The sequence below is a fragment of the Palaemon carinicauda genome, chromosome 26, assembly GCF_036898095.1.
Source record: "Palaemon carinicauda isolate YSFRI2023 chromosome 26, ASM3689809v2, whole genome shotgun sequence".
Classification (NCBI taxonomy): Eukaryota; Metazoa; Arthropoda; class Malacostraca; order Decapoda; family Palaemonidae; genus Palaemon; species Palaemon carinicauda.
The window spans coordinates 88730286-88758279 of record NC_090750.1 but is presented as its reverse complement, the minus strand read 5'-3'; the positions used below and the strand labels follow the sequence as shown (position 1 = coordinate 88758279).

The 27994-nt window shown below is 37.8% G+C and overlaps 1 protein-coding gene across 1 annotated transcript; it reads right to left on the bottom strand.

Moving 5' to 3' along the window:
* Positions 1 to 1714: 1714 nt before the first annotated feature.
* On the bottom strand, positions 1715 to 27017 carry LOC137619677 (probable very-long-chain enoyl-CoA reductase art-1). Its single transcript, XM_068349930.1, has 6 exons — positions 26895 to 27017; positions 19920 to 19979; positions 17911 to 18016; positions 16668 to 16875; positions 8704 to 8920; positions 1715 to 3152 (listed from the first exon to the last, which is right to left on the bottom strand). The coding sequence occupies exons 1-6, from the start codon at positions 26898 to 26900 to the stop codon at positions 2835 to 2837; spliced, it is 915 nt and encodes a 304-aa protein (XP_068206031.1). The 5' UTR covers positions 26901 to 27017; the 3' UTR covers positions 1715 to 2834.
* Between the last annotated feature and the right edge of the window lie 977 nt (positions 27018 to 27994).

The following is a 27994-nucleotide window of genomic DNA, read 5'->3' as shown; positions in this document are numbered from 1 at the left end:
GACCCTCTATATCTCTTCATTGAATAATATAGTGCGAAGTCTGACCTCCGTCTCTTATCTGGAGGACCATCTCTAAAGTCCATTTCCAGTCTAAGAAATAAAGGGTATTGTTCTGGTTCCCATTTTACCTGAAAACTTTGTGCCTTTCCGAGCTTAGATTTAAAATTGCCCATAGCTACAGTATTTTAACTGATCTAGGGACAAGCATAGTAGAAGTTAATTTGGTATTCCCATTTCTAGATGGACCTGAAAGGGTATATGTTAGTCTCATAGAGGACGGAAATCTCATTCCTGGGATATCAATGTGATTTGTTGTTACTCGTGAGATGGAGGCCTTGTGTCTCACTTGTGAGCAAGATGGGATGACATGGAGTCCCACTATTGCATCTGCTCAATGATACGTGACAGTAGGCGCGCGCTTTTTTATTCGCGAGTTTTCTGGTTTATTCATATCAGTAAAAGGTATACTTGCTTGTACCTAAAATTAAACATGGGACATGTTTGGGAGACTGTAAGAGCAAGGCCAACGTTGCTTTTGCATCAGATCTGTAATTCCTGGTGAGGTATTTCTTAAAAGATATGTAACAGAAGCAGTGGAGAGAAGCTAGTTACCTTGTTTTAGGGAGAAGACTTTCCTTTAGGATCTCTAGGAGTTAAAGGGAGGTCTGAATCATCGTAAGTGCGGATAGAATTGCAAGATCCTTCCAACAAAGTTGCATTGTAGAGGAAAGGACTCCCTGATCTGTAAAATCTGGAACAAAACTATGATCTTGCTGGTTAAGCACACTTATAGAGGGAGATGAAGACCTGTAAGGTTAATAAGTTGGCGGCCCCAACGTAATTTGTAAAGTCTGTTGCTCTAGCTGTAAAAAAGCTTAAAACGAAGGATCTACATCAGCATGAAATATCAGCAGAATCCTGCACAAAGTGGCCATCTCCTTGGTGGTATTGGAATGTCTGGGACCTCTAATATCATGGATCCGAGAGAAAAAGGTCAGGAGTCGGAAAGGGAGTCATCCTTCTTAGACGACTTCTTTCTTCAACTATTATACTTCCCCCATTGAGAGTACAGCCAATCCCTGCAAAATTCGTAAGAAGCAACACTTACCACAGCACCCAGGTCACAAAGGATGGGGATTTACCTCCCAACTCATGAAGGTGCCACAAGGACTACAGTACCTCTCCAATACCTGGCCAGGTATTCACTTGGAAAACACTCATAATTACAAATGCATTTTGTAGAGAAAAAGTACAAAGCACAATGCGAAGCGTAGCGTGGACAGCAGTCGAGTCGAGCGGCATGCCATTGGAGTTGTGATGAGGAGTAAAGTGCAGCTAGTCTCGCAGACCCAGCCGCTCCTACCCAGCACAGGTGAGATGCTGGCAACCATACGACGTTACCAGAATCCAACAATTTCCTTAATTCAGGTTGTAGGAAAACAGCAACGGAGTAAACCCATCTATGAGGATAGTTTGTATCTCGCTGGGAACAAAGTAGCGTTCTTATCTTTTATAACATATGAGTCACCTTTTGTATCACTTGCTACAAAAGGTAATGGCCTTTCGGCTTGTTCCACAAGAATATATACAATTTTAAGTATTGAATAATATATGATTCTACAGTACAGTACTGTATACCACTGTTGTTACCAAAGAAACCAGCAGTAGACTTTTTTTTTTTTTTTTTTTTTTACACAGGTGAGAGAAACACCTGTTAGCTTACTACTTTATTTGTTCTTTCATATACCCTAACATGAAAAACAACATAAAATTTAGATAATCTAAAACTACCCTAATTTACACAGTTCTTCAATATTAAACTATGCTTAAATCTGAGAGTAATCAAATACTGTAACTTTGTGAACATTGGCAATAACATCAAACTTCTAAGTATGTAAAGGGTAACTTACTATCTTTGTCATTATGACAACTATGATCAAAGTAAGCATTTCTTAAATAAATACAAAAAAACAAATTTGTACGTACCTAGCTGGCATAATATACATAAAAATTTCAAGATTGTACAAATTAATGACACCTTAAGGGTACTAAGAGTGAAGGGAGCAATGAGTCAAAGTAAAAATATACAAAATGGCAAATTAATTTCAAATATCCAGGTCCATGCACTGAATGATAACACAGGCACGACACTAAATTACCATGAAGGGAACTTCCACTATGGAGCCATTTAAACAAACACAGACATAAATTTACAGATATTTATAAGAGTTCTCTTGTCTTGGTGCTAAAATTAAAACATCAACAAGAATAACAACTACTGAAATTATCATATTACTAAATACTGTGTAGGTAATTCTGAATACTCCTAACATGGCATTGAAGTTATAGAGGTCAATTGCAATAATTAGACTTAGACTGTAACTTACACATGAATCCTCACAATCATTTATAATATAATAAAATTAAGCATATCAAATTCATAAATTTAAGAATACCTCTCGAATTTTTAAATGACAACGGCTACACCAGCACAAAATATCTGTGACTTCTTTTTCACTTACACAAAGCAAACACTCAACATTCATTGCTTTATTTTGTTGAAATCAATATTCCACTAAGTTTAACCTGAACACTAAACATGAAACACAAAAATCTTGAAATGGTGACCTCAGGAAGCGATGGAGATTGTGGCAGAAATACAATTGAATAAGTTAAGTTTTATACTTATTAAACTTGTCACAGAGCCATTAGGGAAATTAATGTATTCTCAGTAAAAACAAAAGTTAATTTTTACAAGCAGAGATATGAAACTAAAAACTTTTTAAAACCATTTTGATGTTGAAGTAAAATGAATGACATCTCACTAAAAATTTTTATAGAAGGAAAGGTAAAATTGCCTTCCTTCTGGGGTAATTTGTAAACTCCTTCTTGTAGTTGCGATGCTTGCCCAGGGCCCATACAGCCATTTGGTAGAAACCACACAAAGCAAAGAGACCAGCAGGCAAGCAACTTGTCATGACTGTAAATGCTACCCAAGACCCAACCTCATACGTGTAGTTTGGACACGAGACAGAGTTGAAAAGAAATGTTAGCGGATTGCTGTCCGGGTACGGAATCTTCCGTTCCTTGGACCCAGCTGGCCTTAAATTTCTGAGGAGTAAGTGGATACTGAAGTTGCCAAGTTCACATACCTGTAAAATTAATTTAAGAATTTGTTATAATGTTAATCTCTGATGATATGGCTATTGCCAATCGTTAAAATTTACTAGACATCACAAGAAGTAATAACACAGGTAATACAGTATAGGATCCCTGATGATGAAGAGGAAAAATACTTACAAAAAAAAGGAAAAATACATAATAAAAAGGAAAAATACATTGGAGAAAAATTTATACAAACTCATTTTTCCTTGTCTAGTCTCCTCCCCATTCAGATATCTACTCAAAGAACATTCTAGTCAAAACCCATGCATGAAACATTTCTTTTACTAAATATTTCACCTACTATACTTTCTCGCCTTTATAAAGAACTTCATGAGAATTTCTGGTAAAATATCGGGAGTCCCCTCTCTTGAACAATATTCACTATCACAAACTGAATCACTTTACGCTTGAACTGCTTTTTTCATTTATTTATAATAGCACGAAAATGAGATATTGCAATGCAGTTAAATAAATTTGATACTGACCCTACCAGAGCCTTATCTGGGTGGGTGTTTCTCCAAATTTTAAGGGATTTCCTACATTCTTAACCCTTTTACCCCCAACGGACGTACTGGTACGTTTCACAAAACTCATCCCTTTACCCCCATGGATGTATTGGTACGTCCTTGCAAAAAACTGCTATTTACATTTTTTTTTTGCATATTTTTGATAACTTTATGAGAAACTATAGGCATTTTCCAAAAGAATGAGACCAACCTGACCTCTCTATGACGAAAATTAAGGCTGTTAGAGCAATTTAAAAAATATATATTGCAAAATGTGCTTGGAAAAAAAAAAACGCCCGGGGGGTTAAGCGTTGGAAAGTTCAAATATCATGGGGGTAAAAGGGTTAACATCACCAGATAAGCAAACAATTGATTCGTCAATGTCAGCACCCCTTTCGCAATGCCCATTGTTTTGATATCTTATTTTTTTGTTCAGTATTGTAACTGTACCAATCTATTAGTAATTCTCGTAAATTTTTTGTAGATCGGCCAAACTCGTACCTTGTCCATGCTTTGCAATAATTTCGTAGTTCACTTCTATGGTAATTATCTCATTTTTACGGTCTTTCTTCATTGTCTTTCTTCATTATCTTGGGGCCATTGTTACAATAATGTCATCTTTATAAGTTAGCACAAAATATCAGTCACAATTCAACTACGAACAGATCTAAAGATACTAGAACGAGATGATGCTTCTACGAGTGATGTTCGGAGAGCGTAAGAATGCATGGGTGGTGTAAGGGCACTGTGTGACTGATTTCTGCACAATGAGTGATAGTCTCATTAGTACTTGTTCATATAGTGGCAAATATTTACTTCTAGACCGATGTAATACTCTTAAGCCAATTCAAATTTGTATACTCGCATCCAATGTTACTCGTAACCCGGGGTACTACTGTATTGGAAATAGGACGTTCTCTTGGCAATGTAACATTATAGAATATAGCCTTATTAACTACACATCTTTTACTTTTTTCTATTTCCTTTATTCTTCTCAAAAGGCAGCAGTACATATATTTCCAAAATTCAGAGGACATATAAACAATATATAGATGATTTTTTTTTTTTCATTGAAATAGTTGGAGCAGGTGTTACCTTTATCCATTTTCTCAAACCTAATGAATTATTAATATCACATCTAAGTTTGGGCATACAAAAGTCAGTCATAAAAAGCTGATGAGTGTTACAAGTTCAGCCCTATACTGAATTGTACCACTTTTGGCTTTTTTTAACTTCTTTTGTTGTGCAAATGGAGTATATAACCATTACTGGGTATCTAGAGAGTTATGGGGTCTTTTGACTGGCCAGACAGTACTACATTGGATCCTCCTCTCTGGTTACGGTTCATTTTCCCTTTGCCTACATACACACTGAATAGTCTGGCATATTCTTTACATATTCTCCTCTATCCTCATACACCTGACAACACAGATTACCAAACAATTCTTCATCACCCAAGGGGTTACTGCACTGTACTTGTTCAGTGCCACTTTCCTCTTGGTAAGGGTAGAAGAGACTCTTTAGCTATGGTAAGCAGCTCTTCTAGGAGAAGGACACTCCAAAATCAAACCACTGTTCTCTAGTCTTGGGTAGTGCCATAGCCTCTGTACCATGGCCTTTCACTGTCTTGGGTTAGAGTTCTCTTGCTTGAGGGTACACTCGAGCACACTCTCCTATCTTATTTCTCTTCCTCTTGTTTTGTTAAAGTTTTTATAGTTTATATAGGAGATATTTATTGTTGTTACTCTTCTTAGAATATTTTATTTTCCTTTTTTCCTTTCCGCACTGAGCTATTTTCCCTGTTGGAGCCCCTGGGCTTATAGCATACTGCTTTTCCAACTAGGGTTGTAGCTTAGTAAGTAATAATAATAATAATAATAATTGGGGTACCACTCAGCATTCATAGTGCAAGAGGTGACTCTCGGGTAATGATGGTGGGGAGAGGTTTTTTCTGTTATCATTCATTGAAGGATAGAGTTCTGGAATATATAACGTCTCAATCCGAAGTAGATGGGCGAAGTCTGCAAGATTTCTAAAGACTGTAACAGTGTACTTTTTAACGTTTGAGGGTTCATTGCTACCCTATTATATTACTGTACAACTGTAAACTTCCATGTTATATCAATCAAATTATATAGCAGTGATTTGAAGAGACAGATAGTTGTTAAACAACCTCAAGAGTAAAGGAATCCTTCCGTCTGGAATTTAAAATAATAAACATCGCAGTCATTCAAATTATCTGGAGGTGGGGCTGGATCCTTCTTGATTAGGTGTCAGCCATGTAGTTTCTCTAGACTAAAGATGTAACAGACAAAAATTCAACACTTCCAAAGAGGGATCCTCGCCTTGTTGAGTCAAAATTGATCATGTTATGGCTCAATGAATAACAGTCTGGTAGAATCAAACATTTATCTTCTTGGTAGGAGTCATGGGCTTAGTCAGTTTCTTGGATAATTTCGGTCCTCAATGCAGAAGTCTGAAGTTCATTTGACATCTTGGGAGCTTTGTTGGTAATGACTGCCTCCTATTTTATGTCTCAAAGAAGAATAAATGGCCAGGGACAAGACACCGCTACCAGAATACGGAGAAGGAAAGTTAAAAAGTTATGATGCCTTCCAAATAAAGCAACTTGTTAAACACCTTCGTAAGACAGATGATCAACAGATTACCCTAGTGGCAAAGAAGCATATTGTCTCAGGAGTTACTCTCCTCTTGGATTTACGAACTAAATAAGTTTACATTATCATATTCTTAGCAAAGTGTTGTTACTACTACCGGAATAGAGTGAAGGAGTTACAAATTTATGATACCTTCCAAACAGAGTAACTCACTGAACCCTTTGTTTGACAGATGATCAATAGCTTGCCCTGGTGGCAAAGAAGCACAAAGCCTAGTGAGTGACAGTATCATATTCTTAGCAAAGTGCTGTTGCTATTGCTGACATAAGAACTAGAGGAGTCATAGCAAGAGGCATTCCTTGAGGCATTACATAGCCTTATAAATGAAATAACAATCACAATTAGAGCCATCTGTACAGTTTCTATCTCTTCCTACATCATATGATCAGTTGCAGTCTCAGCTGTGGTCATGGTTGAAAGAGGATATGGAGGTGACATAAATAATAGTTACATTTCTTCTAAAAATGCTACTCCAGAAAACGAAAAACTAAGATAAACAGAAGAGCACAATTAGCCTAATGATGCACATCCGCTTGCATCTGAGCTTAATGGAGTAGTATGGAAGGCCAGTAATGTTTACTTAGATCAAGAAGCAGAATTTATTCTCATCATTTGTAGCAGCATATGATCCAGCATGCATATAAATATTTTGCTGATTAATCAAAGCAGAAAGTGTCTGAATTCTTAACACTAGGAATAGTAGAAGTTAAGGAATCAAGAACAAGCAGTAAACAAAGGTGTAGTAGTGCCAAACCACAACCCAAAGCATCTGTAACATCCACAGAAGTTCTCTCAGAACATAATTTTCAGACCACAACAGGTATTCATCTAAAAGAGTTATCAGTGACCATGGATTTACTAGCTGAAGTTACAAATCCAGCAAACTGAAGTGAAGTCACTGTTAGGAACCAGCTTTTCCCTCAATACAAAGAGTCTACCTCTGATCAAAGGACTGGGACTCTCAGAGCCTCAGGATTGAGGAAAACATACAGATCCTGCTGTGGAGCCTCAGGATCAAGGAAAACATACTGATCCTACCCTCTACTGTTAAGTGCAAATTCTTTTCAGTATTTATGACCATACCCAAGCATGTAGCTCTCCTAAATGCACTAGGTTTAACTAATTGAAGTTCACATAAATTTATGGATCAAGTACAAAAGCATGAAGAGGCTACCAAGTAGCATACATCAATGTAGCAAACTGAAAACTCAAGCAAGGTAGTAAGAGCAAGCAAGACAGCAGTAGTACAACAGCAGGTCTCTTGAAAAGTCCTTAATGCAGAAGCTCTAGAAATAAAAAAACTACCACTGACATAACTAGCGTAGTCAACATAGCTGATATTGCATGGGCAGAATATACAGCAGGAACAACCTTTGGTGAAACAAGAACACCAGCAGAGGCAGGCACAGCAAAAATCACTGGAGCAAGTTAGTAGCATTGGTGATGGTGCCAGGTTGGCAAGAGTAGCAGACAATAAATTAGATAATAAAATAGATAGACAAAAAAAAATAAACTGGCAAAGATGGCCATGATGACACGAAATGAAAATTCTATTGTGAATGAAGAACTGGTAGAGAAAAATATTACATATACAAAAACTGGCAAAAAGGCTGAGAACTTGAATACTAAAACAGTTTTGGCACATTTATGAGAAGGAATTAGGGCCAGTTAGCTATTAAAGCTTTAGATATGGAAGTGGCAAAATGAAGACCCATAGAAAGTTCCCAGAAATCTTTGAAAAGTGAATACACTGAAAACCTAGACCTGCTTGGTCTTCAGAAGAGACGTTAAAAGAGTGAGATGGGAGGGCCAAAAGCCATCTGTCCAGAGTGGTATAATCTTAAAATTTTTATTTGGAATTCAGTTATTGCAAAAATAAAATAAAAATGAAGTACATACAACTACTAAAAGAAGGACCTAGGGTACAAAACTTCACCAGTACTTCAATCAAATGAAGTAAAACTTTTATTGAAATTTTGCAACCGCACTGACGCAAAAGAAGGGACGTTTGTGCAATAAGAACTGTTGTCTTATAAAACCCCAGAAAACATCTTCCATCCCATTTTTCAAATGAAGTCTTGATACCTTTATCAATTGCTCTCAATCCATATCCAATTTCAGCTTTTGACTAGAATTTAAGACATCTATTGTATTTATATTTCTAAATATCTTAACTTCTACTTCATGTACTTCATGTTCATGAATTATACCATTTATTAAATACAGCAAATCAGAATCATGAATTTCAGTGCTAATGTTTAAGGATGCAAATAAGCATGAATAATTATGTAATGAAATATCAGTTTATTTCCAAGAAAAAAAGACGCGCCAACTTGAATACAAAAACTACTTACCAGAAAAGCTGCCAAAGCTCCATAAACCTGAACATCAGATGGAGGAGTGAACAAAGGATGGTTGATATGGTAAGCTACATAGGCAGTGAATCCCCAGTAGTATGTGCAGTTCTTGAACAGATTGAACAAGGGCATAGTGCTGTGAGAGAACCTATGGACAAATTTTGTTTCCAGCAGTCTCTTGGCATAATGGAATGTATAGCATCCAGCTGCAATGCTGAAAGAGAAATACAGTTATGTAATACAAGAATTTTAATTTATACATATTTTAAAAAAGAAAAAGAAACACTAAATAGGATTAAAATGTACCCAAGTGCTATATGAAAATGTTATTTTCATTAGTAAAATAAATTTTTGAATATACTTACCCGATGATCATATAGCTGTCAGCTCTGCTGCCCGACAGAAAAACCTACGGGCGGAATACGCCAGCGATCGCTATACAGGTGGGGGTGTACATCAACAGCGCCATCTGTCAAGTAGGTACTCAAGTACTCGATGTCAACACAGAACCAATTTTCTCCTCTGTCCACTGGGTCTCTATTGGGGAGGACGGGTGGGTCCTTTAATTTATGATCATCGGGTAAGTATATTCAAAAATTTATTTTACTAATGAAAATAACATTTTTCAATATTAAACTTACCCGATGATCATATAGCTGATTCACACCCAGGGGGGTGGGTAGAGACCAGCATTACATGTTGACATTATTATGAGCTAAGTATTCCGTATTTCATTTTAGCAGTTATTCAAAATAACAAACATAAAATAAATAAGTACCTGGTAAGGAAGTCGACTTGAACAATTACTCTGCCTTTTTAAGTACGTCTTCCTTACTGAGCCTCGCGATCCTCATAGGATGCTGAGCGACTCCTAGGAGCTGAAGTATGAAGGGTTGCAACCCATACTAAAGGTCCTCATCAAAACCTCTAATCTAGGCGCTTCTCAAGAAATGACTTTGACCACCCGCCAAATCAAGTAGGATGCGAAAGGCTTCTTAGCCTTCCAGACAACCCAAAAACAATAATAAAACATTTCAAGAGAAAGATTAAAAAGGTTATGGAATTAGGGAATTGTAGTGGTGGAGCCCTCACCACTACTGCACTCGTTGCTACGAATGGTCCCAGATTGTAGCAGTTCTCGTAAAGAGACTGGACATTCTTAAGATAAAAGACGCGAACACTGATTTGCTTTTCCAATAGGTTGCGTCGAATATCTTTGCAGAGATCTATTTTATTTAAAGGCCACGGAAGTTGCGACAGCTCTAACTTCGTGTGTCCTTACCTTCAGCAAAGCTTGGTCTTCCTCATTCAGATGGGAATGAGCTTCTCGTATTAACAGTCTGATAAAATAGGATAAAGCATTCTCTGACATAGGCAAAGATGGATTCTTAACTGAACACCATAAAGCTTCAGACGGGCCTCGTAAAGGTTTTTAAATAGAACTTAAGAGCTCTTACAGGACATAATACTCTTTCTAGTTCATTTCCAACCATACGATAAGTTTGGAATATCGAACGATATTGGTCAAGGCCGAGAAGGCAGCTCGTGTTTGGCTAGAAAACCAAGTTGTAGAACATGTAGCCGTTTCGGATGAGAATCCGATGTTCTTGCTGAAGGCATGAATCTCACTGACTCTTTTAGCTGTGGTTAAGCATATCAGGAAAAGAGTCTTAAAGGTGAGATCTTTCAGGGAGGCTGATTGAAGCGGTTCGAACCTGTCTGACATAAGGAATCTTAGTACCACGTCTAAATTCCAACCAGGTGTAACCAAACGACGCTCCTTCGTGGTCTCAAAAGACTTAAGGAGGTCCTGTAGATCTTTATTGTTGGAAAGATCTAAGCCTCTGTGACGGAAGACTGATGCCAACATGCTTCTGTAACCCTTGATAGTGGGAGCTGAAAGAGATCGTTCTTTCCTCAGATATAAGAGAAAGTCAGCTATTTGAGTTACAGAGGTACTGGTCGAGGATACGGATACTGACTTGCACCAGTTTCGGAAGATTTCCCACTTCGATTGGTAGATTCTAAGGGTGGATGTTCTCCTTGCTCTAGCAAACGCTCTGGTTGCTTCCTTCGAAAAGCCTCTAGCTCTTGAGAGTCTTTCGATAGTCTGAAGGCAGTCAGACGAAGAGCGTGGAGGCCTTGGTGTACCTTCTTTACGCGTGGCTGACGTAGAAGGTCCACCCTTAGGGGAAGTGTTCTGGGAACGTCTACTAGCCATCGAAGTACCTCGGTGAGTCATTCTCTCGCGGGCCAGAGGGAAGCAACTACCGTCAACCTTGTCCCTTCGTGAGAGGCGAACTTCTGCAGTACCTTGTTGACAATCTTGAACGGAGGGAATGCATATAGATCTAGATGTGACCAATCTAGTAGAAAGGCATCTATATGAACTACTGCTGGGTCCGGGATAGGTGAGCAAACTATTGGGAGCCTCTTGGTCATCGAGGTTGCGAAGAGATCTATGGTTGGCTGGCCCCAGGTGGCCCAAAGTCTCTTGCATACATCCTTGTGGAGGGTCCATTCTGTTGGAATTATTTGTCCCTTCCGACTGAGACAATCTGCTATGACATTCAAGTTGCCTTGGATGAACCTCGTTACTAGTGAAAAGTCTAGACCTGTTGACCAGGTGAGGAGGTCCCTTGCGATCTCGTACCATGTCAGAGAGTAGGTCCCTCCTTGCTTGGAGATGTACGTCAAAGCCGTGTGTTGTCCGAGTTCACCTCCACCACTTTGCCTTGAAGGAGAGACCTGAAGCTTTTCCAGGTCAGACGTACTGCCAGTAGCTTCTTGCAGTTGAAATGCATTGTCCTTTGACTCGAGTTCCATAATCCCGAGCATTCCCTACCGTCTAATGTCGCACCCCAGCCTACGTCCGATGCGTCCGAGAAGAGAACGTGGTTGGGAGTCTGAACAGTCAGGGGAAGACCCTTTCTAAGGTTGAAAAAGTCCTTTCACCAAGTCAGACCAGACTTTAACTTTCCGGAAATCGGGATCGAGACCGCTTTTAGCGTCTTGTCCTTTTTCCAGTGAAAAGCTAGATGGTATAGAAGAGGACGGAGGTGTAGTCTTCCTTGTGACACAAATTGAACCACGGATGACAGAGTCCTTACCAGACTCATCCACAGCCTGACAGGGCAGCGTTCCTTCTTCAGCCTCTTCTGGATGGATAGCAGGGCTGGGGGTTGATTGTCTTGTTCAGCAACGTCCTCATCAGAGGGTTCCTCATCCGAAACTGATGAGGAAACGGCAACGGAGTGGGCAACGTCTGACTCGCTGAATCCGGTCGCACTGGTGGATGCGTGACGGAGCCGGACGCAATATCATGGTACTGCTGCACAGTCTGTGAACTGTCAACCATGGGGACGCGAGGAAGTACAGCGTCAACCCGAAACTGTCTAGACTGTCTGGGTTGTGCAGTCAACACCCTACCGGGTTGCTGAGGTTGACGCACTGCGTCACAACAAGTCACCTCTGCTGGTTGTTGAACGTCTTCCTAGTGACACACTGAACATCAACAACCACCTCCGAGCGTCGCTTAACGTCAACGTGCGACTGGCAACCCACACTGGGTCGCATCGGTGGAGGAACCACCTCAACTGGCGGACGCGAGTAGGATACCTCAGCGTCAACAGGGCGCACAACCAACCGGTAGGAAGGTTGTTGGCCAGAAGGTTCTTCTCCTTATTAAGTCCTCTATCAAGGACACAAGCTTGGACTGCATGTCTTGCAGCAAAGCCCATTAGGGTCTACGGGAGCAGGTGTGGCAACAGACGGGGTTAGCGACTGAAGCGGAACCATTTACCATCCCTGGAAGCCTTGTTATGTGTGACATAATAGTACAGCAAAACTTCAAAGGCTCGACAAAAGTTCATAGGAGGCTAAGCAGCTTAAGGCTCCTCTCCAAATGACAGAGTCCTCAAAGGAATATCAGTAGGAGGGAGAACAGCACTTTCTCATCTACAGGAACCTTGTCCGAGAAAAGCTAGGTTATCTCAGTGAGGGTCTCACTGGTGCATTAGCAGCAGACCAGAAGGCAACGTTATGTAACTGCATGACAGTCTGTGAACTGTCAAAAACTGAACTGTCAACCACAACAGGTGCGTGAGGACATGCAGCACTGGTGCATTAGCAGCAGACCCGAAGGCAACGTTACGTAACTGCAGACAGTCTGTGCACTGTCAAAAAACTGAACTGTCAACCACAACAGGCGCGTGAGGACATACAGCACTGGTGCATTAGTAGCAGACCAGAAGGCAACATTATGTAACTGCTTGACAGTCTGTGAGCTGGCAACAACCAAAGCTGTGTGGGGAAGCCTCAACTCCTGACTGACTAGTCTGCTGCGGGCGAGTGGCGGTAACCACAGTGGGTTGCGGAGGCTGACGCACCGTGTCAAAACACGGCAGCTTAACTCCACCCTCCTGTTGTTGTGGTAGCACACGCACGTCAACGGAGTGCTCCGTGCGTCTGTGGGAGTCAGGATGCGTCTGGCAGGGTCGACTGCGCATGGGTGGAGGAGCTCTCACAGCCAGAGTGTAGGAGCAGGCCGCCGCAGCGTCTGCTGGGCGCACAACCGTGGCAGGTTGTAGGCAAACGGGTGCATCGTCAACCTTCTCCGCAGTCGGAGTGTGGGAGCAGGCAGCCTAAGCGTGAGCTGGGCGCACAACCATGGCAGGTTGTAGGCTAACGGGTGCAGCGTTAACCTTCTCCGCACGAAACTCCTGCATAACCGCAGCTAATTGAGTCTGCATAGACTGCAGTAAAGACCACTTAGGGTCTACAAAAGCGGCAACAGACGGAGCTACTGTCCGTTGTGACTGAGGGTCTAAAACAGCGGGTGCGGCAACAGACGGAGTTACTGCCTGTTGCGATACCACCTTGCCTCTCTTGGGAGGTGTGCAGTCGTCAGATGACTGCAGCGAGTCCGAACTGACCCAGTGGCTACACCTGGGCCGTTGGACTTGCGCGGAAGGGACCGACTTGCACTTAATAAGCTGCGAGACCTTGGTCCAAGGTTTCTTACGAGAAACCTCTTCCGCAGACGAGAAGTAAATGGGCTCTCTCGTCTTTGTGTGGGTGGGGCGATCTTGGTAGATACGCCCGAAACCACGGAGGGAAAAACGTCTGTTCGTTGATCAAGGCCTGAGGAACCCATAAGTCGTTCGACATTACTTCTCCCCTGGGCTTGGGAGCTTGCAAGAGGTCCCGGACTAGGTGAACGACAGGCACGAACAGACGAACCCTCGGACGCAACACTGTAACACTTTGCGCATATCACTTTATCACTTTGATTTTCTGTTTTGCACTTATTTCACTGAAATCGAAACTTTTACTGATTTCTACCTGAAACACGCAATCCTACCCTTCATTAAAAGGTAGTAATTGCGAAAACAGTCGTATAATGCAACAGAAAACATATATAAAGATAAAGAATTCAGTGGCTGGGAAAGAGACTAAACACTAGATCAAATAAACTACGTTTACAATCTCTCACCGCACATAGCCTGGGAACAAGAATAAAACCCTAGAAACGTTTTACCTTCTTCCCCTACAGCGACTAGGGAGGAGAGTAAAACGAGAACAACGTTACCCGCTTGAACGAAACGTTTTTTCTCCTCTCTCTCCCTCCGTCTCCATCTCTCTCTCTCTTTCTCTCTTGATTTCGCACCTGAGAGAAGAGCCCAATTATATATCGTCAAAACATGTTATTTGCTAAAGGAAAAAAACTGAAAGGTTTTCCAAATAAAAAGTTCCTTTAATTTAGAATTTAAACCATTTAAGCTAAGAAAGAATGAACGAAACGCCAGAATCGGTTTACTCTTACTGCAAAGTGAAACCGTGAAACACTCTCTCTCTCTATCGTAATGATAGAGCGCATGTTGAACGTCCTGAACGTCAACAACTGCGTAGACTAAAAAAAAAAACTAAACGTTAGTTCATCTTTGAAAACAGTACGAGACTATCAAAGAAATTCTTTCATAAAACATTAAATTTAAAAAGTTATAAATTCTTTAAAGGTAAAAAAACGATATAACGGGCTCAACGTTGATTAACTTCGGTTCCAAGTTAGGACCGCCTACTATCAGGAAAGGTCGCATATAAACAAAACATAAAAATTTATTTTTATATGTTGATAATAAATGGAAAGTTAATCGAAGAGGCCTAATAAAGGCGGAGAGATATAAAATATATAGATCTATAACGTGTTAAGCAAAATTACTAAAAACCTAAACACACTTCCGTCTAAGGGAAGGGTCGGCCATTTAAAAGTGAAAGAGAGTCCATACTCTCTTTGTCACCATAATTAAAACTATCCAAAACGAGTTCAAGTTTTGAAATGAAGATAAAACCCCTGCACAGCGAAAGCTCAAAACTGGAATAGTATACTTCACCAAATAGTTGTGAAAACAAATCCAGTTAGTAACAGCGTATTTAGTAGGTCTTGCCAGTGGCACGACAGAGAGAAAATTGGTTCTGTGTTGACATCGAGTACTTGAGTACCTACTTGACAGATGGCGCTGTTGATGTACACCCCCACCTGTATAGCGATCGCTGGCGTATTCCGCCCGTAGGTTTTTCTGTCGGGCAGCAGAGCTGACAGCTATATGATCATCGGGTAAGTTTAATATTGAAAAATTAATTTTATGACTATAACCCTTTTTTTATGACATTTCCCACTTGAACCCTTGAAACTTCTGGAACTTGAGACATACAACTTTAAAATCTTAAAAACAATGAAGGAACTTCTTTACTGTACATTGCTTAAACTAGAATTTTTGCCTTTCTTGTTGGGGTACGATGGTCTTTTCTGGATTGTAGTCATGTCAACAAAAATGTATCTTGAAGCTTACTGAAGAAGGCTCTTTATAAAAGGCAACCCACTTTGATTACAAGAAGCACCCATGGCTCCGAGTTTAGTTAGCTCTAGCTAAAAGGAAATAAGAAAGCCTGTTGTAACTTGCTAGACACATTAAAGTTTCTTGAAGTTGTTCCTCTTCGCATTATATAATGAAAAGGTTTAAAGGGTTGTCATGAATGGGAGGGGCAAGGGACAGTGACATTGCCCTATTGAGCAGGACAATGCCATAGAGATTTACCATACAGTATATACCTATGATCAGTGTCCCAGCCCCCTTTCCACCCAAGCTAGGATCAAGGAAGGCCAGGCAATGGCTGCTGATGACTCAGCAGATAGACCTATAAGGTTCCCCCAAACACCCCCATCCTTAGCTCACAAGGATGGTGAGGTTGCAGCAACCAAATTAACTAACGACTTGGAGCAGGAATCTCTCTTATGTTCATTATAAGGCACTGCTGGAGAGACTGCCTGAAATTCCTCAATCACATTACGAACTGTTAGAAAACAGCTCATCTGAAAGCAACGACAAGAGTACCAGTTTCGGAGACAGCAGCAAACATGATAATGGAGATGTTAGGAACCATGTTATCAATTGCATTAGCCAACTGTTCTGGAGACTGGGACTTTGAAATAATTTGCAGGGAAAAGGGTGGAGTGAAAGTTGTGGAAGAAGGATTAAAAAAAAAAAGGCACAGGCATAGGAATAGTTTAATAAAAGAAACAAAAGGTTGTGGAAGATTACCAGGCTCATAGCGTGAAGCACAGGTAGGAGCCAACACACTAGATTGATAGAGCAGTCCAAGACAAGAGAAGTCTTGATCACATGACAAAAGTCATTCAATATTTTTGAGTGATTGCATTGTCAATGAACCCATCACGCGTATATCAGATAAAATCATGGGGTCAATGGGACTACAACTTATTTTCTGATTTGTTACCAATTTTAGTTTTTATCAGGAAGCCTAAATTTAGAAAAAGATTTGCTAACGAATTTAAGACTCATTAGCACAGTACACTATACTGTAATTTAGAAATAAAGAGTCCTATGAACAGTGAAATGGAAAATAGCAAAGAGCAAGAATATTGATCATGACATACTTACTGGGTACATAGGGAAATTGGAGAGGATGCACCTTTGTCACCATAAAACAGCCAAGGGCGTTGGTATATCCACAAGTAGATTATTAGAGGTCCAGCGTATTCACAGAAGAAAACTGTTGTCCACCCAATCTGAGGGCCAAGATCTTTGATATACAGCTTACATTCAGATTTTAAACCAAGCTCACTCAATGTTGACGTCTCCTTCAAATCTGCAAACAAAGACGACCATGAGTGTCCTTCAGTAAAGATCTATACAAGACATACTTATACCAAAACCAGATCTAAGACTGTAATATGGCACTACATTCCTCAAAACAAATATTATATTTTCTTAAAAATTTTGATTTTAGCAATATACAATGCATTGCTTGGTGGGGACTGGTCCTTAAAAGCCCTCATGTAAATCTGGAATAGGTTCTCTAATTCTGAATCAGTATACTGTATTAATGATGATACAAACGTGGAACAAGTTAACAGGACTGAGTGACAAAGCCACGTCTCTTCCCCAACGGTAATTTCTACTTTACAACATAAAATTTGGATAAGCCAAATCCAAATTTTTCATATAATAAAAAAGAAACCAAAATTCAAGTACAGTGGTAACGCAGAGATAAATTGAGAATGAGCTGATAAATATTACCACACAAATAATTTATTAATCACAGCAGTTAACTTGTTTTGAATAAAGTTACTTGCCTTTTTATGGGAAGACAATAATTTTGACATTTTTAAATCATGAATTTTATCAAGTGCCTCTCAGATATTTCCCTCTTCTTCTGCTGATCATTCCTCCAGATCAGTTTCTGTTAAGTGATTCCATATGAGATGAAATACTCATTTAAACTTACTTATATACATACTTGCTGATATGCAGCAAATACAGATAATTTACTACCATAAAATACTGTAGAGTACAGTAAAATGCTAATTTCTTATTGTTTATCAATTCAATTTCTGTATAATTAAGTATAGTCTGCTATTAATGATTCAAAGTTTCATTAATACCCAACATATTTTGAAAATAACATAGGGGTTTTGTCAATAATCACAAATAATTTATAAATAGTATAGTATAAAATTATCCTTTCTTATTGTTTATTGGTTTAATTTCTGGGGAATTAGGTAGTCTGCTTTAAATGATAGAAAATTTCATCAATACCCAACATATTTCAAGACACCAATAGGGTCTTATTAATTAAACAATTACAAATAATTTTATATATAGTATAGTGTACAGTACTTACATTTTCCCTTTTGCTCCAACCTAACCTCTTGCCTCTCAGGATAGAGAACAGTCTTTTGAAGTTGGACCGACTTCTTCACATCTAGTATAGTGCTGGTCGTCTTTAGCTACGGGAAGTGGAAAAATATAAGAATATTGTATTGGAAAAAGTGTCTCACAAACACTAGATAAAACCTGTGCATGAATTACTGAAATTAATCAAGTATTATATAAACTACGCTTTACGTGTAAGAATCTACATGTATTTCGTTTATTTAAGATGAACAAGCTTCAAAACAGAATGTCAAAAAGTCCATCTTGAATTTGAATAAACATTCAAAATTCACAAACCTATGAGTTCCTACAGAACCTGTCATAAAAGACAGCTTTTCTCATCATTATAGATAATAACAGTAGAGTAAATAATTTCTTGCCATATACAGTACTGGAAGGTGCTCTGAAAATATAGTAGCTTTTTAAAAGCCTCCAACAAGTTTTTATTGATAAGGCAAGTAAAGTAATCTACTGTTAAACCTTATCACTTAATTCCAAAGGTCAGGAGTGGTTTCAGAGTAATCAGAAATAAAGTCATGTTGTATAGAAACACATCAATCATTGAATTTACAGTGTATAAACAGTGCTGTTATCAATTAAAGACAGTTAAATATGCACAATCAATTTAGGAATACGTAGTGGTAATTTTCAATAGGATTCATTTCCTTTGACTTAATTCCTAGTGATATTTTTTTTCAACCATTGTTAATGGGCATGAAAAACATAATATATGACTTATTTTCACATTTATTTCTTTACGTACTATTTTTCTAAATAACAATCTGTATGAGTCTCAAAATCCTTGTTACTACATGCATACGAATAGGGCAACAGATTTTTATCTCGCACATTATATCTTATCACTGACCATTTCAAGTTCACTCATATGAAGAACATCAAGATTAAGCAAATTCTATTTTGACAAATAAGCTCCCAGAAACATTCTAAGGTTACCCAAAGTTTCATTTTTAACTAGCTTACTGGCCTGAAAGTACCCCATACAGTACTGTATTACTAATCAGCCAGAAACATTGGCTATATAAAAAGCATATAATAATGGTATTTCTGTAATTCCCTCGCATATTAAGCAAAAAACTTGTGATGTTGCTAAAATTAATCTGTAAAATCAAGCAGGGGAAACTATTTTCAATCATGAAATAGAAAAACGAGATTGTGATGATGTTGATAATGTGAAAGTATAAGTCGAACATTAAGTATAAACTGTTTGACTTTAAACAAACCAAACCTTTTCTGGATTTGACTGATTTACCCCATAAATGGTAGTTATAAACTTACCCCATAAATGGTGGTGATAAACTTAACCCATAAATAGTGGTGAAAAACCTACAACATACAGTAAATGGTGGTAGCAAACTTACCCCATAAATGGTAGTGACAAACTAACACCATAAATGGTAGTGACAAACTAACCCAATAGGTGGTGACAAACTTACCGCATAAATGGTGGTGAAAAACTCACGCCATAAATGGTGGTGACAAACTCACCCCATGAATGGTGGCAGCAAACTTACCCCTTTAAATGGTGGTGACAAACTTACCCCATAAATAGTGGTGACAAACTCACCCCATAAATGGTGGTGACAAACTTATCCTTTAAATGGTAGTGACAAACTTACCCCATAAATGGTGGTGACAAACTCACCCCCATAAATGGTGGTGATAAACTTACCCCATGAATGGTGGTAGCAAACTTACCCCTTAAATGGTGGTAACAAACTTACCCCATAAAGGGTAGTGACAAACTTACCCCATAAAGGGTGGTGACAAACTCACCCCATAAATGGTGGTGACAAACTTATCCTTTAAATGGTAGTGACAAACTTACCCCATAAATGGTGGTGACAAACTCACCCCCATAAATGGTGGTGATAAACTTACCCCATGAATGGTGGTAGCAAACTTACCCCTTAAATGGTGGTAACAAACTTACCCCATAAAGGGTAGTGACAAACTTACCCCATAAAGGGTGGTGACAAACTTGCCACTCTTGGCATTGTAAATGTCCAGTTTCTCAATCTGTAGGAAAAATAAAAAAATAATACATTGAAATATAAGTTTCACAATACAATATTTATTAAATTATAAATTGGGCACTTGGTTTATTAAAAATCTTTATTCTGAGAGAGAGAGAGAGAGAGAGAGAGAGAGAGAGAGAGAGATAATATTTTAATAACAAAATTATCCCAAGTCTTTACATGTTCATACACATTTCAAATTCTACATTTTTGAAGTAATATCATTGAATAAAATTTTCAGGATTATCACTAGTTTTGTTAACAATGTATTATAATGTTACTGTACAACTATACAGTATAGTACTGTACAACACATCTTAAAAGATACAGACATACTGTATAACCACAAACATTCCAAATTATATTTTCTTCTGTGGTTCATTTCAAGTTTGCAATCACTTTTTTCTCTTTTTTTTATTTGACCTTGGCTCATTTTTTTTCTTATATCCAGTGAAGAAATCTTTCTTACCCATAAAAACAAGTTCACTTAACAAATAATATCAAATGATACTTTATTAGAATGAAGATCAGTCTATCAAGAATTACTAATATTGTATTAATATTTTCTATTTTGAAAAACTACATAATGGTAATGCACTTTATAAACTATTATATAGTAATTGCTATTAGGTACTACATAATCAGAACAAAACTCTCCCAATCTCCTCATTTCTTTTTCCCCATCACCGTGACATGGCTGGATCTCCTGCCTTGAGAGAACAAGTTTTTATTTACTTCTATAAAAAAACTAATCATAAAAACTGGCCCACAGAGTTTTTGTGGCCCATGATTTCCAGTCAACACTATTCGCACTTTATAGGATGCCTGTCACGTACAGTACCTAATAGCTGCTAGCCTGTAAATTCCTGAGGTTGTCATACCTTTTTACACCCTTTGTAAAAATTCTGTGCACTCCAAGTATATATTCGATTTCAAAATATAAAATTTCAAATAATGTTATTATTTCTGGGCTCCACGTGTGTCGCTCTGTGAAATGCTCCTTATAGCACCATTTCTAAGGTATAAATACTGCTAAAAAACATTTCGTAGTTTATTTCATTATTTCCATTCCTCACTGGGTTATTTTCCCTGTTGGAGCCCTTGGGGTTGTAGTTTCCTGCTTTTCCAACTAGGGTTGTAGCTTAGCAATGAATAATAATAATAATAATAATAATAATAATAATAATAATTAATAATAATTATAGCGGTGTAAAAAAAATAAACCCCTCTGATAATGTATTAAAGTACAATAATAATTATCAAACAACCCCTGTGATAATGTACCTATTAAAGTAGTGCCTATCAAACATTTTGATTGACAATAATGTCTATGAAGAAAAAAGCATTACATAATGATTCTGACTGAAAATTCTAACAAAACATAGGTAATACATACATAAATAACAATTACTGTATTCTATTGTTAAGGATAGTAGAGTAATGGAAAATAATCTACAACTGGTCACTTGCTGTGGCCACTTTTTATGTTCTTGAACCATGGTTTTTTTTCAATAAGAGTAAACTTTCTCCACAAAAGTGGGAGACATTTTCACTTTCTAATTTATAAGGTACTTTTTGCCAGCTAAAATGCTACCCACTTTTTGTGCATGATCAGCCACTGACTGTACATTTCATTGTACGTTACATTTATTGAAAAAAAAATCAGAGAGAGAGAGAGAGAGAGAGAGAGAGAGAGAGAGAGAGAGAGAGAGAGAGAGAGAGAGAGAGTGTGTGTGTGTGTGTGTGTGAGAGTTGGCAATACTTGTACATTGTGCTGCATATACAGTTACACAAAATGATAGATTCTTGATGATTTACACATGTCAAATAAATACTTTAAAAATCAGTGAAAATTTAATGTTTCACTTACTGAACTGGACCACACTATTGTTGCTGTGATAATATTGTGTGCATCTTGTGAATTGACAAACTTGAACAATAAACCTGAAGATATTTTTTAATCCTAAAAGGTAAAGATTCTTGTTTAAAAATCATTGAGAAAGATAATACTGTATAACCACTAACAGTTCAAAAAAAAAAAAATGCCATAGAAAAAGACAGAAAAACACTTTAAAAGTCAACTGATGCAGCAGACTATATATGTACAGTACCCTGCACTGTATATGAATGTACAGCAGACACTTTATTACTGTAAAACCTTTATATATCCCTTTCATTCTTTATACCACCTATACTATAAATAACCCAAAAATTTTAGGGCTCCTAAACTTTCACTAAAAGAACTACAATGTATTATGTACAGTAAAGTATACAATTTCAAATGTCTTATAATCCGAGCCAGATTATTTTATTCCATAGCTCCCTGCCATTATCTTCCTAGTTTCCTACTGGCTCTCCCATCAATCCAACTAACCTATTTCAGGAAAATTAAGTTCGAACTCTCCCTAGTATTAGCTACTTGGGTGTCCATGTATTTTTCAATATCATACCACTGCAGGTAGTTTGTAAGGTTTTTTGAAGTATAACTTCAAAGTTCAAAACCCAGTATCATTGAGTGTTATATTTGATAGGAACAACAGTGTTTTGCTGTTATAAGTGTCCCGATGACTACTGTAGCGTTATGTATAGTACTGTACTGTACCGTAGCCTTACTGTGTCCAGTATGTAGTATACTGTACACATATACTGTACACTTACTGAAATGTCTTCATTCATTTATAAAATACTTATTCTGTTATAGAAACTAAGTAAAAACAATACTTGGCAGTACTGTACTTAGTGTGTTAATCAAATGCGCTTAGGGAATGGGCAGTGAGTTGGTGGGGTTGGAAGTTATCCCACCTTAGGACAGCAAGTATTCGCGGATTCTTGTTCTTCGCGCCTGTCTCTATTACCTATTCACCATGAAGAGCGAGGGCTGACTGTAAGTCAGAGTGTACTGGAATACTGTACATCGTAACTTGAACTAACCTAAAAGCAACAGTTCCAAACTTCCAGAATATCAAATTAATCCAAAAACATGAACCAGCACATAAAGAAAATACAGTAAACAGTATACTGTACTGTATTTGTAAACTTGTTACTATACATGATTTAATCATAAAAATAATGTTATAAGGGCAAAGCTTGAAGCTGATAACCCATATGACTAATATGATCACAATTTTAATCTTCTGAGGATCCCATGACGCACTTCGGCGTCATCCTGTCATGTAACCATAAATTACGTCAACGAAGGTATTACAGTACTGTACAATATTCCACTGCTGTACATCATCCTGGGGTTATAGAAAACAAGTACCTATATCAATATCTTAACCTAGCATAGGAAGCCAGGTCATATTGAATGGGGCGGCACACCTGGATACAACATTAAACTGTTACTGGTTCCTTGATATTTTTAGCCTTTGAGCTTTGAGGTTTCCAGATTGCAACTGTGGAAAAATGTTATACCAATGTATGTAAATACCTCAGTGTATTCCTTGAACAGCAACAATGGATATTTCTGAAATCCAATGGAGGTTATATAACGAGCTAAAAACACTTCATCGAATGTAGGTATTATCGAATATGCAGTAATCAAATAACAGTACAGTACAGTATAAACTTTTGATTATTGTTTCATGATGTTTTGTTTTCACTTGTCATTACCCTGTAAAAATAGCCAGTGTTTTGTAGAATGCTGGCCACAAAGGCAAAGGAGGGTAGACCCTGAAATTACTACAGTATAGCTAAGCTAAAGATTAAAAGAGACTGGGGCATTTAATGATTGATTAAAAAACATATTACATAAGGGAAAAAGTCATAATTAATGGAAACAAATCATGCATACGCAACTATAGTTTAGTCCAACAAAACTCAACAGCCAAAAGACAAATGAAAGAAAAAATATATCTGACCACAAACAGTATTTACAAATCCTTCAACTGTCAAAGATAAACATCTCTCTTTTAAATAACTTAGGAAAAACTATGGTGCTTTCATTTTCACTCCAAATTAGATTTCAATATCAGAAGTAGTTGGATGTTGGGCATTTTGTATTTTATATCATAAGGAATATGAAGGCAAGAGAATACTGTATGAGATTACATATACAACACACAATAAAAATGTTAAGGGTTGCACTGTATTCCAATTTCATTATTGTTGTTTTGTAGGTGGCAATCCTTGGTAGCAGATATGCTGTTCACAAGCACCTCTAGGAGCTTTTTGGTTTTCTGTTGTGCAATAAGTATCTATTGTTTTCAACCAATTCAATCTTCGTTATTCCTAAAGCTTAAATACTGTACCCGCTGTTTTGAGACTCATCTTAATATTCATAACCAAGTTCTTCAGTGTTAACAATGCCGTACTCATCTTGTGTGTAATAAATGCCTATCGGGAACGTAATCACTCTAAAATTCTGTGAAATAAGTGACTATGGCGAATGTAATCATTCTAAATTCTAAAGCTTATATAAATAAAATCTAAACCTCAGACTACTCGGTATCCTAAAGGGAGTACTCTCGTGAACTGATGAATATAGAAGCTGTCCTTCAAACCTCCCATACTTAAGGCAAGAAAGATTTTTCCCTTTACAGTGTTAAAGGGAAGACAGGGCTGCCCCTTGTCAGACGTGCAAGGTGTTTTAACTTGAATCGGGTGGTGGTAGCAATGAGGAAATTTAGGACAAAGCTCTGTCAGGTATCACCTGATGCTCAAGCTTAGGGAATTTAAAGACATCCCTTATATTTTACTTTAATGACTCGCAGTGCTCTAGAGCAGGTTAGGTGGGAGGTACAGGTTTGGTCAGCTAAGACCTGGCACCCCAACTTACATAACTGGTAAATTTATACATGTACAATAAGCTTAACGATGAAAATACATGTTCCTGGTGTATTTATAAGTAATCAGGACTTCGGAAAATGATATTTGGGGGAAACTCATACTTTAAAGTCACAAAAGGGTTAGAGTCATAAGACATTACAATGGAAAAATCATATTTTAAAAAGGAAACAAACACAGAGATACAACCTAACCTAAGTTCTTATCTAACCAGGCAAAAACTCCTGTCCTTGCCTACGGGGGGGCTGGTCCCCCAAAAACATCATGAGAGTTAAGGTCACAGGGTCCCCTGCTTTGGCTTCCCTTCTATTTCCTAATTTTACTCGTCACTATAACTTGAAAAGTATGAATTTCCAAAAATTAACATCAAAACTGTTCATACACCAACAAAAACATCAGTAACACCTCTCACTTCCTCCAAAATGGGAAATGTCCGTTTATTTGGCATGATTCCAACAACGACAATATACCTATGATAAAAGAAAGAACAGTTCTAAATGTCAAAGCCAGCATTTCTAGAAGTGATGATTAGTGATTGGTCGATTGTAAAGTCATGTGACAATGAAAAAGTCTCAGATTTGGTAACTTGGAAAGATAATGGCAATAGAGAAAGTTTCAAATAGTACAGAAAATAGGAAATTAATGTCCAAAACCAATGAATTGGGAATTTGTAATTAAAATAAATAGGTCATTAGTAGTGATTTCTTATAGGACATGGGGTACAAAATAATTCATTGTTAGGGATATAATCAATTATGTTAGTTCCAGTCTAATATTGTACTAAAGTTGAGTATTTCCAACAGGGGAGGTTAGGCAAGATCCAGCATCCTAGGTTCAGATTAAGTTGGTTAGTGAAGGTAGAATTAGAATTTATTCCTTCAATAGGCCTGTGGTGAGATCATAATTCTCTATCAAATAATTCTTAGGGGTGTATGTATGATAGCGGCCAACTGTATGTATGATGACGGCTGGCTAAGAATACGGCAGTAGAAGGGGGGTCGCAAGGGAGCATTAGCCCTCGATTAGGTAAGTAGATAAGGACACGGCTTGTAGGTTTGGTGGGAAAGTGTAGGTTAGTTGTCGTTCATTTTTTATGCATGTAGGAGGAACTGGCCGCTAATATACAAAGGCTCCATTTATTCCTTCAATGGGCCTGTAGCGACATCATAATTCGCTATCGAATAATTTCTTAGGGGTGTATGTATGATAGCGGTCACTTGTATGTATGATGACGGGCCGATTAAAAATACGGAAGTGTAAGGGGAGTCGCAGGGGAGCGTTATCCCCCCCCCCATTAGTTAAGTAGGTAAAGACACGGCTTGTAGGTTAGGTTAGGGTGGCAATTTAAGGTTTGTTGGTGTCCAATTTTTACGCATCTGGAGGAACTGCCGCTAATATACAAAGGCACCATTTATTCCTTCAATGGGCCTGCAGTGACATCATAATTCTCAATTCTCTATCGACTAATTTGTCTTACAATAAAAACCATAGATGATAGCCATACAGATAAACTATTTTCTAACATTGTAGCTTATCATTTCAAGAATTTTAGACCATTATAACTGATGTAATTTACTAGTTTTAAGTTTTTTCACACCCAGAAAACCCTAATTCCTCAGGGTCCACCGAAATTTCTTATATATAAGGGACTGGAGAAACAAAAATAAGGATTTAGCCCTTCCATTAAAATAAGAGGCACAAAACACGAGGCAAGCAGTTGGAGAAATAAGTTTCATGATTCTGGAGAAGAATTTAAAAAACTGATATTATCAAGACAATCAAATTCATCATTGTAACATCAGAAAATTGTCTGGCCTACCGGCAGACCAACCCCAGACTAGACGAACCTGCAACACCCAAGGCTCAGTTATTTAACCTATTATATCATAATAAACCTTTTTTTATATAAGTCATGATCATTTATGCACCATTAAATGTTGCAATCACATTGAAACACTTAAGTCCCTCCGTTTAAAATTAGATTAGGCAAGTCTAGCTTAAAAAAAGAAAATTCCTTCTCAGCATCATATACGTCTCAAGTTTTCTATGATTGCGATTAAATAAACTGAAAATAGCGATGAATAGTAGTTTTAAATTATGAATAAAGAGATTATTTGTTAATATTACTTACATCCATAGCACCAGTCAATATTTTGGATGGAGTCACAGGAAATGGATGTTCACAACTTCATGAAATGTGACCCGGTCAACAAATCGAAAGCTTGACAATAACAAACTGGATTTTTCACGCCAAAAATGTCGCTATAAAACGATGCTGGTGCCAGAATGCCAGACGCACGATTTCATCTCTCTCTCTCTCTCTCTCTCTCTCCCTCTCTCTCTCTCATCTCTCTCTCTCTCTTAAGATGATAAAATTTGATTATTGCCTGCAAAGTTCTTTGTATACAACAGTGCTTGATAAAAAGCCTCTCTCTCTCACTCTCTCTCTCTCTCTCTCTCTCTCTCTCTCTCTCTCTCCTCTCCTCTCTCTCTCTCTCTCTCTCTCTCTGTGGAAATGATTGATATGAGTAAGGATAAAGAGTATTTTTTTTCTGTCCAAGTTTTTTTTCCATTGCACGACTTAAGGAAAAACTCTCTCTCTCTCTCTCTCTCTCTCTCTCTCTCTCTCTCTCTCCTCTCTCTCTCTCTCTCTCTCTCTCTCTCTCTCTCTCTCAAGAACATAGATTTTGTAAACATGTTTAAGAAATAAAAACTTGTATGAAAATTACCTCCAACCCAGTCAGACACGATTTGCGAAATATGCTGAATCATCATTATCATACGAAAAAACAAAATTGAAACTGAATAAAACCCGGACGAGTTCTGTGAAAATTTTTGGGATGATCACGATTATAATTTGAAGAAAAATTTTGTCTGCCCAAAAGAGCCTTTTTATAACTTCTTTCTCCTCTCTCTCTCTCTCTCTCTCTCTCTCTCTCTCTCTCTCTCACTCTCTCTCTCTCTCTCTCTCTCTCTCTCTCTCTCTCATATATATATATATATATATATATATATATATATATATATATATATATATATATATATATATATATATATATATATATATATATATATATATATATATATATAGGCCTATATATTATTATTATTATTATTATTATTATTATTATTATTATTATTATTATTATTATTGCTACAACCTTAGTTAGAAAAACAGGATGCTATGAGCACAAGGGTCTTCAACAGAGAAAAATAGCCCAGTAAGGAAAG

Bases quoted from the DNA above. Each gene is read 5' to 3' on its own strand.
- LOC137619677 (XM_068349930.1), bottom strand. The intron at 16,876-17,910 runs GTAAGTACTGTA...CTTTGTTTGCAG, and splicing joins GTTGGAGCAAAAGGGAAAAT to ATTTGAAGGAGACGTCAACA. The intron at 3,153-8,703 runs GTAAGTAGTTTT...TTAATTTTACAG, and splicing joins GAGCTTTGGCAGCTTTTCTG to GTATGTGAACTTGGCAACTT.